This window comes from Sphaeramia orbicularis, chromosome 5, assembly GCF_902148855.1.
Source record: "Sphaeramia orbicularis chromosome 5, fSphaOr1.1, whole genome shotgun sequence".
NCBI lineage: Eukaryota > Metazoa > Chordata > Actinopteri > Kurtiformes > Apogonidae > Sphaeramia > Sphaeramia orbicularis.
Genome location: NC_043961.1, coordinates 27660063 through 27679844, shown reverse-complemented (window position 1 = coordinate 27679844; position 19782 = coordinate 27660063). Strand labels below are relative to the sequence as shown.

The window sequence follows — 19782 nt, the reverse complement described above, 5'->3', positions numbered from 1 at the left end:
ATTTATGCCCTAAATCATCTTCACTGGGTCTTGAAATTCTTTCTCAGATTACTGCTCTCAGCTTTAATAAACACTTGATCATGACAGCATTTTTTTTTTTTGTTACTAAAAACTAGTATTACATCTTACTTTCATTATATTGTGCATGTAACATGCAAGCAACGTTATTTGGTATAGCCTGAGAAAAATCCATCTATGTCAGAAATATATCCTAGTGATAAGGCAGGTTTTCCACAAACTGCACCCCAGCATGCTCCCAGAGGTGTGGAAAAAGTTAAGTTATGCAACCACTCTATAGATTTTCCTTTTTTTTTTTTTTTTAACATGAGCTGAATAGTGATTGTGTATCAGCTGTTACTGAATGGAGCTTGACTTTAAAGAATATTCGCTATATTATTGTTTTTTTGGACATTTTGAAATGTAACTTTTTATATTTTTTTAATTTTGTTTATTTAAGCTACACAGTTTGCTATAGTCTTGCAAAACTGTAAAATTTTAATTGAAAACTGGAATGTATGTCCCCACTCCAGTCCAGAAGGGGGCGCTAATGCAGCATATTAGTTGTTTCTCTAACTCAAACCCATAGCCAGTTAGCCATGTAGCTAGCTTGCTAAATCACTCATGACAGTTAACAAACGGATGTGGATAAAAACAGACCATTTTAACCCGAAACATAACAGTGGGTATCAAGACGTAGGGACCAACGAGGAAAGGTGAGTTACAAAGGTGCTCTAAATTATGAATTAACTAACCATTATTAGTAGTACTGGGAGAACGTAGCTTTAGCTAGTGCTAGCTAAGCTAGTGCTAACTAGCAAACAGTAACCTTATGGTGGTAATTTTAATACTTCCTAACGCAAAAAATGTGTGATATAACACTATCTTAATATGTCGTCGTGTTTTTAAAATCTAATGTGTGTATCTAATATCACCTAAAGCTGCTAGGAAGGCGCTACCACCAATGTTAGCGCTATATCACATGTAAACAAAGGCAATGCTAATATGATTAGCCCCTGAACTGTTATCCCAAAGACAAAAATAAAATAAAACGGTTTTGACAAACAACAGGTTCTGATTCTAACGTTATATCTCCATTCATATTTGGGGCCAGGGAGTATGGTCACAAGCTCCAGAATGGTAAATATTAGTCGATATCGATAATTGTTAAAAACATACAAATCATCTAAGGCTGTTTATTTTTGGAAATTAAAGCTAACTGAGCTAAATATTTTTGCCTTTAAACTATCTCTTGATCCTAATATGACAACAATTTGCTAAGGTTGGAGACATTTATTAAATCTAGACAGATGATTGAAAAGATTACGGCTAGTAGCTGGTGCAACATCAAAATATGTCCGAGTAAAATTATGTAAAACAACAAAATACTGACAAAGTGCTGTCGCTGATTACTAAGGCCTAAAATCCTTTGTAACAATAAGTGTCATGTTATAAAAATATTCAGTATTTCAAGGTAATTGGCTTTATCTTTAGATTAGATTAGTTTCTCATGTTATTGTGTTATTAATAGTTGTATGTTGTATCAAACAGTAATATGGGTTTGAACCTACCTGTAATACAAGTAAAAACAGCCTGTGGTTTTCTTTAATCCATTTAATACTGTCAAAGATTCTCCCAGTGTCCTTGCGAAATGTAGCTCTGCAGTACAGTAATTTGGTATAATCAACTATAGTGGTCAGTGAAGGACATTATGTATCAGTAGTCAGCTACTCAAAAAAATTATTCTGTACTTTATCTTACAAATGAACAGATGCAAGCAGGTGACCCTGTGGTTGGTGCTCCAATGGCAGTGGCTGGGGCTCAGAGTCGGTCAGAGGATGAGGAAACACTTGGTGTAAAAGATGTGAAACGGACAGCAACACAGGCATTTGGCAGCGGTGTTCCCAAACGCAGAAGCTCTTCCAGGTTTGATTTATGTTCTGTATGCTGCATTGCTCTTTTAGTTGTGTGCTTGCAGAGTCACTGTATTCTGTTGACAATTAAAGCTGCTCACTATGCGTTATATTTAAATTTTGACTTAATAATATCCTCAGGTCAATAAAAAGGAAGAAGTTTGATGATGAGCTGGTGGAGAGCAGCTTAGTAAAGTCATCTAGTAGAGTAAAAGGTCCTCCTGTCATAGAACCTGTTCGCTGCTCAGGAAGTGAACCTTCATCTAGTGAGAAAAAAAAGGTACACACTATAAAGTGCTATAAAGTGATCTGTACTTTCCTGTTATCAGGAAATTTTATGCTGTAATGTTTATGCTTTTGTTTTTTCAAAAAATCAGATTACCAAATCAGGAGCCACACTCACGCCACCTCTCACAATGGTCATAAACCCTGCACCTATCACCAAAAGAGTAAAGAAGAGTAAGCAGCCACTACATGTAACGAAAGACCTGGGGCGATGGAAACCTACAGACGACTTGCTGCTCATCAATGCAGTGTTGCAGGTGAGTAGTAAAAACATCACTAACATTGTTTAGGAGTGAATGTGAATTTCTTTGTGTATGACTCTCAAATATTAGTAAGGATTGTATATTCAACCTACTTTATTTGTGTGTGTGAACCTGTATCTGCATCTAGACCACAGATCTTACTTCTGTTCATTTGGGGGTCAAGTTCAGCTGCCGTTTCACTTTGCGGGAAATTAAAGAGAGATGGTACGCTCTGCTCTACGATCCTGTCATCTCAAAGTAAGCTTCCCAGCAGGAACCAGTTTGACTTTCCCTAACACCAGGTGATGTTACACCTTTTTCTGGCACCTTTTTTGTCTGGCTTAACACACTTGTGTTTGTTGTTTGTGTGTAGGCTGGCGTGGCAGGCCATGCGGCAGCTCCACCCAGAGGCAATTGCAGCCATCCAAAGTAAAGCTCTCTTCAGTCAGAATGAAGAGGCACTGCTGGCCAAGATTGGCTCAGTAAGTGAAACTTCTATATGAATGATGTAGGATAGTTAAGTGTTATAACCAAAAAATGTATTAGTTCTGTTTGGTGTTCACTGCCTGACAGAAACACTGAGCAGGAAATAATCACAGAGATGCACACGTCTTGGAAGATATCACTTCGATCCATTAATTATGATTCTGAGCAGAACTAATGTGTGAAATTGTCTGTTTTTGAGACGACCTAAGGTAGAGAAAAATCTTTCAGTCACTTACACATATGACTGGTTTGTAATGTATTCACAAAGGGATCGATTATTTTCTCATTCAACAGACCAGTCAGCCCAAACTGGACATTTTCCAGGAACTCTTGAGCAAACACCCCAGTGTCTTTCACCCATCCCGCACACCCAAAAGTTTGCTAGTGCACTGGCAGCTGTTAAAACAGTACTACCTACTGGATGACCAGAGTGGTGAGTTTTGTTTCTACAGTTGTTTACATGTATTGTGAAGTTACCAATTCAAACGGTGTCATGAATGGACATTAGCTGTTGTGCAGTATAGATAATGACACATACCAATCTAAACTACTCTACCACTCTCTAGAAAACAGAATGGCATCTTCTGTCACTGTTCTATATTTAATAGCATTGTTGGTGTTAATTGCGTTCCAGTCCAGCCTCTCCCAAAAGGTGACCAAGTCCTCAACTTCTCTGACGCTGAACAGATGGTTGATGATGTAAAGTTAAAGTAAGTCATTCCCAAGGCAGCAGTCATCTCATTCTTGTTGCTCATAAGTGTTGACAATGTAATTAAGCATTCCACATAAAATCTAATCAGTTTTTTATGTATCCCATCACACAGGGAGAGCAGAGATGAAGTGCTGGAACATGGTAAATTAAAATAATGATTTGAATAAAGTTTACCTATTACAAAATGAACTTGAATCTATTTGTATCTGGTCAGAGGGTGAAGCTCAGTTGTTTTATTACTGGAAGATGCGAGCAAGCTGTTGTTATAGTTTACTTGATTTTTTTTGTTTTGTTTATGAGTAATAGGGGATTATGTAGTATATATAACCTATTAAAATGTTCTGCTTAACACAGTTAGGATTCTTAAATGATAATTAATAATGTCACACATGCTTTCTTGCTCTAAGTTGATCTAAGTGGTCTTTTTCAGAGCTCATGATTTCTGATCGTCACCAGAAAAGGGAGATCAGACAGTTAGAGCAGGAGCTGCCACGATGGCAAGTTCTTGTGGACAATATCACAGGTATGTTTCATAGCTTTTTGCTTGTCCTGTTTGCAGGGTTCCTGTGGGGTCTTAAAAAGTCTTAAAAGTCTTGAATTTACAAATCTGCATTTAATACCTTTAAAAAAATTTTTAAAAGGTATTACATTTAATATGGTAGGTCTTAAGGTATGTTGCCATAAACTTGTTTGCTGTATTGTGTTTAAATGTGCCTGTTAAATGTCCAAGCTGCAAAGTAATGTTAGTCTACTCAGTTCCACCCGTTCCAACCTGACAATTTATATTGAAATTAGGAACCAATTATTGGTAACTTTGTTGCCCCCGGTGAGAAATGATCACAGAACATTCAGCCCAACACACGTGCAGCTGTTAGTCATGCACGTGCCGCTCAAGAAAGCTGACTTATGGTCATGAAATAGGCTGTGAAATGGATATTAAATTCTGTCCTAAGTAGTCTTAAAAAGGTCTTAAAAAGTCTTAAATTTAACTTGTAGGAACCCTGTGTTTGTGTTCTGATAAACCCAGTCTGATGGTGTCCATTTATGACCATGTATCTGCGTTTCTCCAGGTATGAGCATGCCCGACTTTGACAACCAGACTTTGGCAGCGTTACGAGGACGAATGGTTCGCTATCTTATGAGATCACGAGAGGTACCATAATATTTATTCAGAAACTGTGGTTCCAATGAGGAAGCAGGTCTTATCTAATGCCTTTTGTTTATGCTCACTCAGATTACACTGGGCAGGGCAACAAAGGACAAACAGATAGATGTAGATCTGTCGTTAGAGGGGCCGGCCTGGAAAATATCAAGGAAACAAGGTGATTTAAGTTGGACTAACATGCTATATGTCTCATGTTTAAAATAGTTTAAGTACTAATGTCTGGTGTTTTTGTTGTGTTGCAGGTATTATTAAACTAAAAAATAATGGAGATTTCTTCATTGCCAATGAGGGCAGACGGCCTATCTACATTGATGGCAGACCAGTTCTATCAGGAAACAAGTGGAAACTGAACAACAACTCAGTGGTTGAGGTATGTACAGGGTGAAAGATAAAATAAAAAAAATAAATCATGATGATTTTAAATATTAATGACAAATGTCTCTTATGTAATTTTCTGTGTTGTTGCAGATTGCAGGTCTTCGCTTTGTTTTTCTAATTAATCTGGAACTCATCTCACTAATAAAAGCTGAAGCGGCCAAGATGACGCAGCAGTGAATGTGAGCCAATCAGCACAGGAGCTGACAAACAGGACGCACTGAACACACTGGGAAACTGGCAGAAGTGCAGTCTAGGTCCAGTCAGTTCTTCTCCACAGAGACACTGTTACCAGGATTTTCTCACAAAGCACAGCAGTGCAACCAAGACTCCAAGACTGAGTTATAAAGAGGATTCAGTTAAACTCTGCAGCAAAATAGTAACAGGTTTTGCTTGTTGTTTGGACATTTTCTATGTTGTAATGTAGACAGTCTGTTGGTAGAACACTGTTCATTCAGTTTTTCAACATATTGTATGTACATTCTGTAGCAAAGTTTTTCAAATATTAAACTTGTACACACAACTGTCTGAAGTCTCTAAGTTGAGTCCACTGTTTTGTTTTTTGTATTTTTGTTTTTTATTTGTTTTAGTATAAGATACAGAACCAACAGAAATGCTCACAGGTACATTTACATACTGTTTACTGTCCACAGATTGAATGAACAAGTCCTATTTTTTCCAATACTTTACACCCTTGTGTTGTAGATGGAAATTGTAGGTCATCGTTTCCATTAAATGGATATGATTGACAATTTTTATCACCTAGGAGAATGAGAGAGGATCCTTTTTTGGCAAATATTTGGTGGTGGCTTTTTAGCAGTATTCTAAACAGATATACATCACTTTTACATAATTCCTCTGGGGAAATGCTAAAATACAAAGTAGTTATTGACATATCAAAATGAACACCAAAAACCGAATACATCAATTTCATCATATTTCCCCAAAAGCAAACAATACCAGGAGAGGTGTTGAGTCCACTGTTGAAAAGTTCCACTTGATTAAGAGGGACAATATGAAGAAGATGTAAGAACTAAATAATACTTGTCACATACGTCACTTAATTTAGAGCATTTAATCTGTCAGAAATCAGAAACTGGTGACAAAAACATGTAACATGTTTTTAAAAAATCCCTGTACTTAAGAACTGAACAAATATTCTCGACTCGGGCTTTTAAGTACACACTAATATTATGAGGTGTAATGAGAGTGAAGATCTCTAAATATTTTGTGGAAATTTTAAATAGAAATCAGCTAAAGTCAAACTATTACTATTTTTAAATGCATGTTAACATTGTAACAGCAAGATTTTTAAATTTCCAGAATTATGTGAGCTACTCAAACCTTTACAACTGTTCTTCAACTGAGGTTACCGAATCTTTCTCAGTTGCAAAATCTAAGCAATTAGCATTCATTAGTGCAGTAGTGATTATGTACCTGTGGGTTATGCAAAAGAGTTTGTCAGTAACAGAATACAGGTTACTATTCCAGGTTGTTTTAATGTGTATGTACATAAAGCAACAAATTCTTTAGAGACATGTATCATATGGAATCCTGTACAAATGTAAATCCCTTTTCACTTTATCCATTAAAGAACTACACTGTTTGCACCCAAAATAGCACCCAAATTTTTATCAAATGCTCGAACTGTACTTGGATTTAACAATTTAAAAAAGAAATCATAAATCTGTTTTAAGTTCATGCAAAAAACCTTAATTTTCACTAACATTAAAGTTATAATTTGCCACAGGATTACACCCTTGTGGATAAAGCCACACATAAATTGCTCAAATATTTATTTAAGGTGTATGTTTGAGTGTGGCGTGTCCTCATTTAAGTGGTAAAGACAAATCGGTGCCATATTTCTCACTTTGAGAAGGTGTTTTGTCTGGGAAATGTTTCCATGAGCAACAGAATGTTCTGCTCCACTCACACAGTGTACTTCACTGACCTGTAGCTGTTGACACATTCAACAACTATAACAGCTTCTATGTTTTATGGTCTGCTATTCAACAAAAAAAACTGACAAAAAACACACGTTAATTTAGTTCAGTTTCAATGATGAAAACAAAAGGTGTTTGGAGAAAATCTCATCAAAACACTGACAGAACGTGCAGTGAATCACTTGTTACTATAGAAACTTGTGCTTAGTCTTTGCCTTAAGTCTTGTTTTGACTGGGTTCCTCAAACATGGTGAGTTTAAACAGGGGGGAAAAACCACATTTTACACAACACTACCCAAATCCAGACATACTGTTGTAATATTTATCTGTCTTAAATATTCCAGGGTAGAATTTCAGCAGACGGTGCCTTACAACACAGCACTGAAAGAAAGAAAGGAACTAACAGAGCCACGAAAGCTTTCAGTTTAATGTCAGTTTATTTTGGAATCACATGTGAATTAGTGTTGGTGATAAAGCTAGAATAATATATACACAGGTCATAGCTGATTCTCATTAACTGAATATAAAAACATTTGGGAAGTTGTGACATATTGCATGTATGACGTATTTCCCACACTGTAGATTTTAGATGTAATTGTAGTTTGTATAACAGGTTACCATCAATAAATAACTGCTGTATTTCCTTTAAAATGTGATCAGGTTGGACTGACAAAATAAATAAGGAGGCAGGAATAAAGGTACAAAATATCTCAAAACACATGGACATGAAGTGACAATTTACAAAAAAAACATGATCTTAATTTTCTTAAACAACACTGTTTTTAGTCTGTTGATAACAAAATGTCTGTGTGAGTTATCATTTGCCCAGGTCTTTGTTTATTCTTTCTTCATTTGTTTTCCTAGTTCAACTGGACTGGTTTTTGTTCTTACTTATGAAACTTTTCCTTACCTGTGCGTAGTACTTCATTAATGACTGGCAGAGAAAATGTTCTTTTTGTCTGCGAGGATCAAAACTGTTATATAACCAGATCTGGGCAGACTGACTTAACACAGAAAAAAAGACTGCAAGTGGATATTATGAAAATTAAAATGTATATAAATGCAGCAGACACTAACAACAAAAATCAGTCCAGTTGATGGAAGGATGCTGATCACACTTTTCAATCACATGTTCTCTGAATCTCATTTATTCAAAGTTTAACTGTAAAATTATTCAGTGATTACAGTAGCGTTGTGTACATTTTTGTATTTAGCAGTACTTGTATGTTTTCAACACCTAGAACTTAATCATTGCCCCTCTTTTGTGTGCTGATAATGTCTCAAAAGAAATTATTTATGATAATACTGTTGCTTTGGTATATTTATATTACAGTAGAATTATATGTCTTTGTGTACCTGTCCATGTTGCCGAAACACCATGGAGTAATAAACTGATAAAGACTTCCTCAGTGATCACTGTTAACAAGCAATGATATAAAAACACACCCTAAACACTGTGTGTCTTTCATTTTATTTATTTCCCTGTTCTGGGCCATACTATTAGAGTCTTCTTTCCTGTGCAAATATTTGTGACATCTGTTGTATTTTATATATAATTGTTTGTGTTATTATCTTCCTTATATTAGTGCAGCTCAGGTCACCTGTATGTGAAATCATCATGTAATCATATAATCTGAAACTCTCTCAGTACACTGTTGGTGGAAGGTTTGTCCATTTTATAGAAAGCCACTACTGTACTCTCTTATCTATTGGCAACAGTATGTGCTTTTGCATGGTATTTCTCAGTCACTTTACTGTTTGCCTTGTAAATTCAGGTGTTCTCAGGGTGTGCAGTGCAAAAGAGCTGATTTACCAGGGACAGGGATCATAAAAAAAGCAGTGGACTATACTGAAGCATGTCTGGATTATTCTGCTGAAGGACCTTGAAAAATACTGAGGTACATATGTATATAGATAGATAGATAGATAGATAGATAGATAGATAGATAGATAGATAGATAGATAGACAGACAGACAGACAGACAGACAGACAGACAGACAGACAGACAGACAGACAGACAGACAGACAGACAGACAGATAGATAGATAGATAGATAGATAGATAGATAGATAGATAGATAGATAGATAGATAGATAGATAGATAGATAGATAGATAGATAGATAGATAGATAGATAGATAGATAGATAGATAGATAGATAGATAGATAGATAGATAGATAGATAGATAGATAGATAGATATACATTAGTCCATATAATCGAGTTAGTCCTTTGACATGTGACCTATGAGCACTTTTGACCTGCATTTGTGTAACAAGACACTGGCAACTCTTTCTAATTGGTAAATATTTCATTGTGGTTTTGTAATGATAGCTCAATCTTAATGTTTACTGTTTAAGTTACAGTGGCAGTAACAGTGCTGTGTTTTTATGTTACTGTTCAATTATTCACCCTCTTCAAGTACTTATCATCAAGAATCCTTGCAGTCTCTAATTTGGGATTTTGGCTAAGAATCTGAGCTCAAACATGTCCCTCCCTTATAAATAACCAACAATGTTTGAGTTATTTTGTGATTGCTGTTATATTCAGTAATTACACAATCTTAAATATATACTACTTTTTATTTTATGAGACACATTTTCAGTTGCTCGGCTAAAATTTACTTAGGGGGTCAAATGAGTGGCCATTTTTGTCCAAAAAAAAAAAAAGTTGGAAGAAATGCATAGAACTGTGTTGAAATAATGCTAATACATTTGTGCACAGACTACTGATATTATTTAACAGTGGAAGCTCTATTTTCAGAAATATTGACTTTTGAATAGCACATGTATGTGAAAACTTTTGCTGCTGGACGGACGTGACATTACCCATGATGATCTGGTCAGTACCAGTACTTTATTAGTAATAAACTTATATACTTACTATCGCTAATTCTCCTCTTATTCATAAATGTTAGTATTGTGGATCTAAAACAATAACAGCTGACACAAAAACACAAAATGTGGCAGTGGACGGATGTGACATGGTTGTTACAGATCCCATCATACTGATGTTCGGCAGCCATGTCACCGTTTCCACAAATGATCTCTGTGCAAAAACTAGGATCATAATTATTTATTGTATAGTTTATCATCAAACTAAAGAGTAAATAACTATATAGAATTGTTATTTCTTTATAAAAATGCTTATCATTAGAAAACTGTTGATTTAAAAAGTAATGTGTGACATTCTTAATGTATGTATTGGCGTAACATAAGCATGATGGATCAGCACCATACTCCACATTGCAACCTGTAAAAATAAAACATGTGATATTGTGTAGTATATAATCTTGTAAGAAAAATTGGGGAATCTAAAAGAATAGATTTTTTTTTTTTTTTTTTTTCAGGTAAATTCAGTTCAAATATAACCTGGCCATTTGTGACATGAAAATCTAGCATTAATTGTGATGAAATTGGACATTTTTGACCTGAAAACATAGTTCATATGACCATCAACATGTTGAAACAGAACTGAAATCCTGTAAATTTGCATAACTTGCATTTACCAACACAAAGTTCCTTTGAGGCTTCACTTATATTGATTTCTTATGCACAAAGACATAAATTTGACCTCTAAGCAAATTATAGCCGTTGCTACCCTCCCAAAGAATGAGGTCTATTTTATAGTGTTATGAGAAATTGCAGTTGAGTATTTCTGCTAGTCTGGCCTGTCTTTACAGGCTGTACTGAACGTCCCACGGTCCGTGAACGTCTCAGAGGTGTTCTGGGTTGTGCCGGCGGTTCATCGTGGAGACCACCTGGAAGCAAGCAGCCGTCTGACACAATATAAGTGAGTAGAGTGGATTTGTTTTAAAAGAAAAAAACTTTAATAAATCAGCCAAATTACTGCCCACGTGCGTTTGTGCTCATATTAAAGGGCTGTTGAATGGAAACAGGGCAGCGGGTGAAAGCCGGCTAACTTGGGTGTTAGCAAGTTAGCATGATGATGAGGATGATGAAGAGCTGTGTACATTGGGCAGTTAGTCAGGTCTAGTTAGTTAGCTGAGTTTTACCTTGTCTGTGGCTGGATTTTATCAGGCTGATGTACCCAAATGTAACTGAACGAAGTTAAATTCATGTGTTGTCATTAGTTAGATGTTAGCTAAAAGATGTGTAAAGAAAATTAGCTCATGACACATAAATTTCTCTTTTAAAGTGGTCTGAACTCCACAGGTTATTCAAGGTTGAACATACATTTTCCACATTATTTCACCTCTTTATGTAAATATACAAACCATAACCATACAATATGACCTATTAGATTTAGATGTCAGTTCACAAAGACGAACGGTGTATTGCTAATGGCGTTTTAACATCAACTAACTACATATACCATCACGCCTAGGTGATCAGTCAGCTTATTTTATTACCCAGCATTTTATAGAGCAATTTTAATAACTCCAGTTAAAATATAATGTGGATAATTAGATGAAAGGTGAAAGTATATGTGAGGTCAGAGAAACTTAACAGGTCAGTGTAAAACAAACAAAAAAAAAAAAGTCATTTTGTGTAAGACACTTCCAATAAATCAGGTGACCTCAGTATTATTACTGGTGTTTAAGTAAGACTCATAAGTAAATTAAGACTTCCTGCATAGTTTGTAATATGGAAACATAAGTTCAGGATCTTGTTTTGGCTCTTCAGCTGTACTTAATAATTACTTCATCTTAAGTATCTCTCTGTAAACGAAGATAGCTTCAGTATAAGTAGAAGGAGCAGATAATTTTCTATATGTATGGTCAGTATTACAGTAGAAAGTAGTAGCTGTTGAAGATAACCTACTAATCTTCAGTTAATAATAATGGTGTTGTCTACACTGATAAGACAGGTGTTAGTGTTAGATAAAGCAAAAGCCCTCGTGTTATCTGATCTTTTATGAGTGACATCGAGGTAAAACATTGTTTAAGCTATGCAAGTAGCATCGCTGTTGGATTCTTCAATAAGAAAGACAAAATTTTTATAAGGGAAGACAAACCGTGATTGTTAATCATTATAAAACACACACAGGTCTGGTAACATTTGTAGTAAACAGAGGCTGGGTCTAAAATGTGGCCCGGCCCGGCCCTGCTCCTCCTCTTCATCCTCTTCTCTGCCCACTCCCCCTGACCTGGTTGGCTTGTTATGAACACTGAAGTAACTGGTTGGACACAGAAGTAGGAGGAGACGGGTTTAAAGGTTCTGCTGCAGTTTAAAACAAACTCACACTGACTGAGAAAATGTGTTATGGTGAGATGTGAGGGAAAAAAATGTCAAGACTGTACCTATTCTAATCTACAAAATCATGCACAAATTATTCTATGTTAAACTTGTGACTGTTATTGTCTCACCACACAACATATGTTTAAAAGGCCTTTTAAATGATGGACAATTCATTCTTGAGAAACTAGATGCTTGGTTGATTCAATCACCAACACAATGCATGCTAGTCAGATTCAGAGTCAATCCCAGCGTCATTCAGTTTTTGTAGCCAGATCTTGTAGTTACTCTCATGAAGCTTTAAAAGTTCAGTGCATTATGGGAAATATCTGATCACTCCCCCTGATAATACAGCTGATTGGCCAAAAGATTTGACAGAAATATGATTCACTGAATGGCAGTAAATCAATTTTGAGGTAATTGATTCTGGCATGGTTTATTTCTAGAACAAATTAATGTTGTGTGACTGAAAATTGTTTATAAGTAAAGGTGCAAACACCTTTATAGAAAAAGTTCCAGATAGTAACTACTCATTAAACTCTGGTCAGTGTAGTGGAGCTGAAACTACACCAAATGGAACAGGATCATAGTTCATGGTGTGTCACCACTCTTTTACAGAGCAGCTTAGATCACTTCGAAATAACAGAAATAACATTCTGTATGTTTTTCAGATACATTCATTCACTTTTTGACATGGAGCATCAGAGTGAACATTAAAATCTATCTATGAATAACCAATAGTTTCAGGTTTTAAAAGTGTTCACTATCTCCATAGTTTTTAAAATATCGAAAATGAGCAGTTTGTCTTTAATTGAGCCTCCTCCCCTTTATATGGATGTGCTTTAGAGTGTAAGAAGTTCCTCCCCTCCTCAACAGATCATGATAACCTACAGTGATTTTTTTATTCCGTAATTGTGAAAACAGATTGACAGACAGACCAAGAGTGATCACATAACGGAGATAGAGCCAGAGGTAATTCTGTTGATTTGCACTAAAGCTTAACAGTATGATAATTATACTAGATTGCATAACACTCTAATCCATTTTTTTCATTCTGTCTTCTGAATGGAAATGACATGTCAGCACCTAAATCTGTTTGCTGTAAGAACATATTTCCATTTAACTGTGTGTATTTTTAAGTTGATATTGTGTTAAAAGTTCATTCTTAAGGACAGTCGGTGACTTTTCATGTCTTTTCTCCATAGAGCACTAATGAAATGCTGCTTCTGAGATGCTGCCCGAGACTGACTCGACTGAGCCCTCTCAGTAACACACAGAGGTACGAGAGCTGTAACTCAACAATCTGTCACTGTGCCATTTTTATGTGCTTTAGCTGACTAACTGGCCTCAAAGCTCCACCTGGTCAAAGGTCTCACTTTAATGAAAGGTTGTTAAATCGTAAAAATAAATTTGTTTTGGAGTTGTTCTTGCATTTTGACACACAAAGCAAAAATGTTTTGTATATCAATTCATACTTTTAATTGACATCATGTGTTATTTCTGTGGTCTTTACAAAGGTCTCAAGTAACTCCTGCAGTGGCGTCATGTGCAGTTCGCCTCTGGAGCAGCAGCAGTGATGACCAGTACCATCGCGCCCACGGTCGCAGTTGGAGACATGCTGTGGCAGGACTTCTGGCCGGGACAGGGGCTGTTTTGGCTTATGGCATCCACCATCACAAGGTTAGGACTAGCTAAAACATGGAAAACCTGCCAGTGTTTAATGGGGGGATGTTGTGCCAAGGCCAAATTATGTCACCATAAAATATGCAGTGTGGTTAAAAAACAAAGAACTATCCAAGGCCATAAACTTCTTTTGGCTTGAATTCTGGTGTCTCATGACGAACAAAATCTCTTGTTTTTACTAAATGAAATGAACATTTTTGAATACTTCAGGACTATATTTAGGTTTATTTTTAAAGGCAACTTGCTTTAAGTTACAACCTTTTTATGGTGATGTTACAGGGAGGACAATAACCCGTCACAGTCTGGTTTAAAACGTTTTCCTCCTTGGTGTGATTCCACAAGCAGTCACACTGAAGTAATCAGACTTAATATCCTGAGAGAGTGGGACGAATTACGACATTGACATTTTGTTATGAACTATAAAGATTACCTCAAATACTAAACTCAAAAAGTGATTTATTCATTTTAAAATTCTTGTGGTTTTCTAGTCCCACCTTTCCCAAACCTAGGGTCAGGACCCCAGATGGGTCATGGGCCTGTTTGTTTTTTGTGTTACCGATGGGCAGATTAAAATATGTAACAATGCTATGATACATGTGTGATATTTAAGTACAGATCTTTAGTCTTTAACAGATCTGACCGTTTTAACTTACAGAAATCTCTGTTTGTATAGAAATATTTGCAGTATTTTTTGTACAGATTTACGAAGAGTTAAATGCTTCTACATGTATCTCCTGACAGAAATAATTATATATATTTACATTACATAGATTTATGTATGAAGTTTTAAGATTCTTCAAGTTGTCACCTCTACTTAGATTCATCAGTGCATGATGCCTGTAATTGTATTCGCAAAGATTTGTCTGTTTTACATGTGATTACTGGGCGTTCTGGTGTGACAGCAATTTATTCCAATTGGCCATCCCATTCCGATTGAATTAGGTATAGTACATATTGCATAATATATTTATAATGTAATTTTTTTTAAGTGTGGGTGCCAGAGAAACACTTCTTTAGTTTTATCCTGAGATGACAAATGCTGCAAAGTGTGTTTATATATCCATTTATAGTGGGAAAACATTAAACCTTTCCAAACAGGTGGAGAGCTTTTCTATATTAATGTGTGGTTGGTTAAAACAGTGATGCTACAGAGTGTCTGGAAAAAAAAGTTGAAAAAAACCCAACAACATAAAAGGCGAGTTCAGAGACTTCCAGGTGCATACTGTTGTAAAATGAATAAACACTCTCCTTCCTCTGTCTTGTTTTCTGATTTCTTTTCACCTCTCCTTCACAGGCTGAGAAGGCAGACAACAACAGAGTACAGACTCTGGAAAAAACTTCCACTCTTCCTATTTTCAGCCAAGAAGATGTTGCTAAACACCGTTCTCCAGAAGACGGCATTTGGGTCACTTACAAAGGTGGCGTCTATGACATTACTGACTTTGTGGCCATGCACCCTGGTGGAACTAAAATCTTACTAGCGGCAGGTGGAGCCCTTGAACCGTTTTGGGCGTTGTATGCTGTACACAACCAGGAACATGTGCTGGAAATCCTCTCAGAATATAAGGTATGTTATTATTTCTTTTAATCATTTCAGTAGTTTGAAGAGCTCCACTTATATCACATGGTATCAGGTGCTAAGGGTGGACTTTAAACCAACCTAAAACAAAACAAACAAATTATCTACTAAAACCACCCATCCACTATAATGTAAACCCACAAAATATAAACTAAATGTAAACACTGTCCCGCAGACAAAAACGGTTTCACTCTTTAACAGATGTTCACTGGGGATGTGGCTGGAACAATTTCAGTCAAACACGGCGTCCTTTGTACAACACAGACAAGAAGTGGCTGTGATCATCAAATGGCAGAATCAGTACACTCGTGTATATATTCACAGCTTAAACCTCTCTGAATCTACAAGAAACTGCAACTGCTTTGTACATTATTACCATTACATTAGAAACACTGATCCTGTGATGTTGCTGTAATATATGTAGCCTGTTTTCATTTGATCACTGATGACACATTCAGGGTTTCCTTGCATCCATAAAAAGGCTAAAATCCAATAATGTGAATTTTAGGGCCTCAAATTGCCTTAAAACGGTTTTAAAATAATTTGACGATAAGTTACTTTCATAAAGTTAACTTTTAAATGCAGCATTAGAGTACATTGTATTGATATTAAGATTGACCGTAAATGATGATGATGATGTTAACCGTAAAACATGGATCATTTATTTGTTAAAAGGGACATTTTTCTGTTGTCCCTAGACTGAATACAGCATGTAAAAATGAACGAATCTACCTTGAAACCATCTTACATGGAGTAAAAAGACAAGCAGCAGAGCTAACATGTACATATGAGGATTACTCATCATGTCATACTGTTCACATATGAAGTTGCATTAATTTCGCTCTCACTTTTAAATTAAATTTGGGAAACCTCATTCATACTGGAGCAAAACAAAACTACATGGAATCAATTACCACTGATGCAAACTGTGCAGCGTGGTCAGAATTATTGAGACACACCCAGCTAGCGTGTCATGATGTGGTGTGTGATCTGAAGTGGTGTCACATCTACAAGAAATAACTCGAGTTTTCACTTGAATGAGTCTTCAACAAGGTCTGGCTGATGAAAATTTGTGTTGGATGGGCATTTGATATTAAGTCTGGGATTCTGATTTTCTTTCATATTTTTGATAATAGTTATTTTTTTGAATCATGTGTCAAATTGGACTCATAATGACCTTAACTTGTTTAAATCACACGAACCCAAATGCCAGACCATTCATTTTGACCATATTTTCTAATAAAACTTGGACCTGTGGTTTCTACAAGGTTGGTGAGCTGAGTGCAGAAGACCAGAAGAAGCAGCAGGACGTTAAATCATCTGACCCCTACTCTTCAGATCCTGAGCGGCATCCTGTCCTGCGTATCAACAACCTGAAGCCCTTCAATGCAGAACCTCCACCTGAAATCCTCTCAGAGAGCTACATAACCCCCTCTGCTTTCTTCTTCAAAAGAAACCACCTGCCCGTTCCACAGGTGGACCCGGCCTCATATCGGCTACAGGTGGAGGGGTTACCCGGAGGGGTTCTCACACTGTCCTTGGAAGACTTGAAGACTCGATTTCCAAAACGCACAGTCACTGCCACACTGCAGTGTGCAGGCAACCGCCGCTCTGAGATGAACAAAGTGAAGCTGGTCAAAGGCCTGAACTGGGGCATCGCTGCCATCAGTAACGCCACATGGGGCGGAGCCAGCCTCAGGGATGTGCTGCTGGCTGCTGGTTACAGACCAGATGTGGCGCAGTGGGCTCGCCATGTCCAGTTTGAAGGACTGGACAAAGACGTGACGGGGACGACCTATGGCGCGTCTATCCCCATTAACAAAGCAGTGAGTGAGGACGGTGATGTACTCCTGGCTTACGAGATGAACGGTGAGGATCTTCCTGCGGACCATGGGTTTCCTGTCCGTGTGGTAGTCCCAGGAACAGTGGGTGCGCGAAATGTGAAGTGGCTGGGTAAGATTGTTGTGAGCACAGAGGAAAGCAACAGTCACTGGCAGCAGAACGACTACAAGGGCTTCTCTCCGGCGACCGACTGGGACACGGTGGACTTCAAGTCTGCCCCAGCTATCCAGGAGCTGCCCATCCAGTCCGCTATCACCACCCCAGCAGACGGGGCTGTGGTGGACCGCAGCGACGAAGAGCTGACCGTGAAGGGCTACGCCTGGAGCGGCGGAGGCAGGGAGGTGGTACGCGTCGATGTGTCTCTGGACGGAGGGAACACGTGGCATGTGGCCCAGCTGAGAAGCAGTGACAAGGGACAAGCTCCAGAGCCTTCACCTGCACCGGGACGAGCCTGGGCCTGGAAGCTGTGGGAGGTAACGGCTCCTCTTCCACCCGAGACTCAGGAGCTGGAGATCGTGTGCAAGGCAGTTGACAACAGTTACAACATGCAACCAGACACAGTTCCTCCCATCTGGAATCTGAGGGGCGTGTTGAGTAACGCCTGGCACCGAGTTAAGGTGCAGATCAGAGAGGACGAGAGTGACGAATAGACTGTAAAATACAGACATTTGAAACGTTTGTTCATATTCTGACACTTTTCTGCAGTGGGAAAACAGAGAAGAAAAGTTCACAACATATTTGATGCACAATGTTGACGTTTATATGCAGTGTATATGTACAATTTTTAGAGCTTTGAATCTACAACAAAGACTGATGAAGGCTGCAAATGACCAAAACATGTCCAGTTTGTCCAGTGGTGAGTCACTCACACTGTAGTCTTAAAAACATTCAGTTCATTCTGAATTCTTGTCATTTGTAGGAAAAAATGCTTATTTTTCTAATCGGTAGCAACAACCCTTATATGAGTATGTAAGGGTTGAATTTGTGGTTTATGATTAATACTTATCATGAGTTATTGAAAAGTATAATTTTAAGTAGTATAATAGAAATGAAGGATTAAAGAGTGGTAAGTTTGGAGAATGTACCTCAGCGATAACTGGAGGTTATGAGAACTGAAGCAACTTGACATTGAAAACAGTAAATGTTCTTTTATTTGCAGTACGAGGATGTTAAAATAATAACTTTATGGGAGTGTAAAAACTCTGCTGCTGTGGAGCTCTAGGACAAGTTAACTTAGGAGCATGCATGCCCAGTGAGGCTACAGATGTCTGATGTCTACCACATGTCTTTGTGTTTTGACAAATATGAGTGTCTGGACAGGGAGACATTTCTGAGATAAAAAACAGACCTGGATGCTTTGAAGAAAACTGACAAAAAACTTTGAGTTCTTTCTCATTCTCTTCCAACACAAGTATAGGCTGTTTACAAGACAAATCTGTTAAAGCTGCTGAATGCCTGCCTTGTTATCAGCTCGTGGATTACTCTTTCTATTATGTAAAATGCACAATATTGTTAAAAAGGATGAATAAAGAACTATAATTTTACACTGAACTTGAGTCACTTGTGTGTAGTATGAAAATATTTACGCATCTCTGGTTCTAATTTGTGGACTGTTTCTAACAATGACATCCTAGTATTTGGTGTTACTCCACTTTGAAGTACTACACAGATGCTTTAGTTCATGTTGACTAAGGACATAGATGTATTGCAGGATTAACCTGGTCTATACTGAACAGTGTTCGTATGATAAAGGTGAAACATGAGTTTAACAAACTTGTAAAAAAAAAAAAAATCTACTGCTTATTTTAAGTCACACACTGTTTTCACTGATCACTCAAACCAAGCACACAACATTAACATTTACAGGATGAAGGACAAATAAGCTAAGTATTTACATGAGTCTAACATTAGATGTTTTGATGCTGAATGTAGAATGTGATTTTCTAAACTTCTCCCTTTCCTAAAGCAGTGGTGAACATCAGCATGGAGTAATTTATTTAGGAAGATTCTTATAGTATTTACCCTTAAAGACCTGGACATATTTTTGTAGTAACATCAAAATTAAGTTTTCTTTGAATTTAGCTTTTCTTAAATGAATTAATACCATTTACTTTTAAATTATTCTCTGCGCTCTATGTTTTATATCAGGTATTTCCCTATATTCAGTTTACAGAGATAATTCAAAGTTTATTATATTCAACAGAACACACTGAAGAACAAGTGACTTTCTGCCAAATATATCGTTAACTGAACTTAAAGAAGTGTCAAAAACCACTGATGAATCGATGTTGCAGAAGGTGATGGTGTTTTCATGTTCATTATGGAGCCTCTGAACATCCAAAATAAGATACATTTGATGCTGT

The 19782-nt window shown here is 37.1% G+C and overlaps 2 protein-coding genes across 3 annotated transcripts; both read left to right on the top strand.

Annotated features, from left to right (window-relative positions):
- Window positions 1-576: 576 nt before the first annotated feature.
- mcrs1 (microspherule protein 1) lies at window positions 577-5703 on the top strand. Its single transcript, XM_030135339.1, has 14 exons — window positions 577-713; window positions 1769-1923; window positions 2052-2190; window positions 2288-2452; window positions 2586-2695; window positions 2811-2919; window positions 3218-3356; window positions 3558-3633; window positions 3748-3776; window positions 4066-4158; window positions 4706-4788; window positions 4870-4957; window positions 5043-5170; window positions 5269-5703. The coding sequence occupies exons 2-14, from the start codon at window positions 1769-1771 to the stop codon at window positions 5353-5355; spliced, it is 1401 nt and encodes a 466-aa protein (XP_029991199.1). The 5' UTR covers window positions 577-713; the 3' UTR covers window positions 5356-5703.
- Window positions 5704-10805: 5102 nt separating this feature from the next.
- On the top strand, window positions 10806-18970 carry suox (sulfite oxidase). Of its 2 annotated transcripts, none has more exons than XM_030135186.1 (5): window positions 10806-10909; window positions 13521-13594; window positions 13833-13995; window positions 15293-15565; window positions 16846-18970. In XM_030135186.1, exons 2-5 carry the CDS (start codon window positions 13533-13535, stop codon window positions 18067-18069), a joined length of 1722 nt encoding a protein of 573 aa, XP_029991046.1. In that variant the 5' UTR covers window positions 10806-10909; window positions 13521-13532; the 3' UTR covers window positions 18070-18970. The 2 variants fall into 2 exon arrangements, with proteins under 2 accessions (XP_029991046.1, XP_029991047.1); XM_030135187.1 differs by lacking the exon at window positions 10806-10909 and adding an exon at window positions 13224-13287.
- Window positions 18971-19782: the final 812 nt, after the last annotated feature.

Excerpts from the sequence above, each read along its gene's own strand:
- mcrs1 (XM_030135339.1), top strand. The coding sequence starts at position 1,769 with ATGCAAGCAGGTGACCCTGTGGTTGGTGCTCCAATGGCAGTGGCTGGG. Across the intron at positions 4,958-5,042 it reads GAAAATATCAAGGAAACAAG|GTATTATTAAACTAAAAAAT; the intron begins GTGATTTAAGTT and ends GTTGTGTTGCAG. Across the intron at positions 5,171-5,268 it reads ACAACAACTCAGTGGTTGAG|ATTGCAGGTCTTCGCTTTGT; the intron begins GTATGTACAGGG and ends GTGTTGTTGCAG.
- suox (XM_030135186.1), top strand. The coding sequence starts at position 13,533 with ATGCTGCTTCTGAGATGCTGCCCGAGACTGACTCGACTGAGCCCTCTC. Across the intron at positions 13,996-15,292 it reads ATGGCATCCACCATCACAAG|GCTGAGAAGGCAGACAACAA; the intron begins GTTAGGACTAGC and ends TCTCCTTCACAG. Across the intron at positions 15,566-16,845 it reads AAATCCTCTCAGAATATAAG|GTTGGTGAGCTGAGTGCAGA; the intron begins GTATGTTATTAT and ends GGTTTCTACAAG.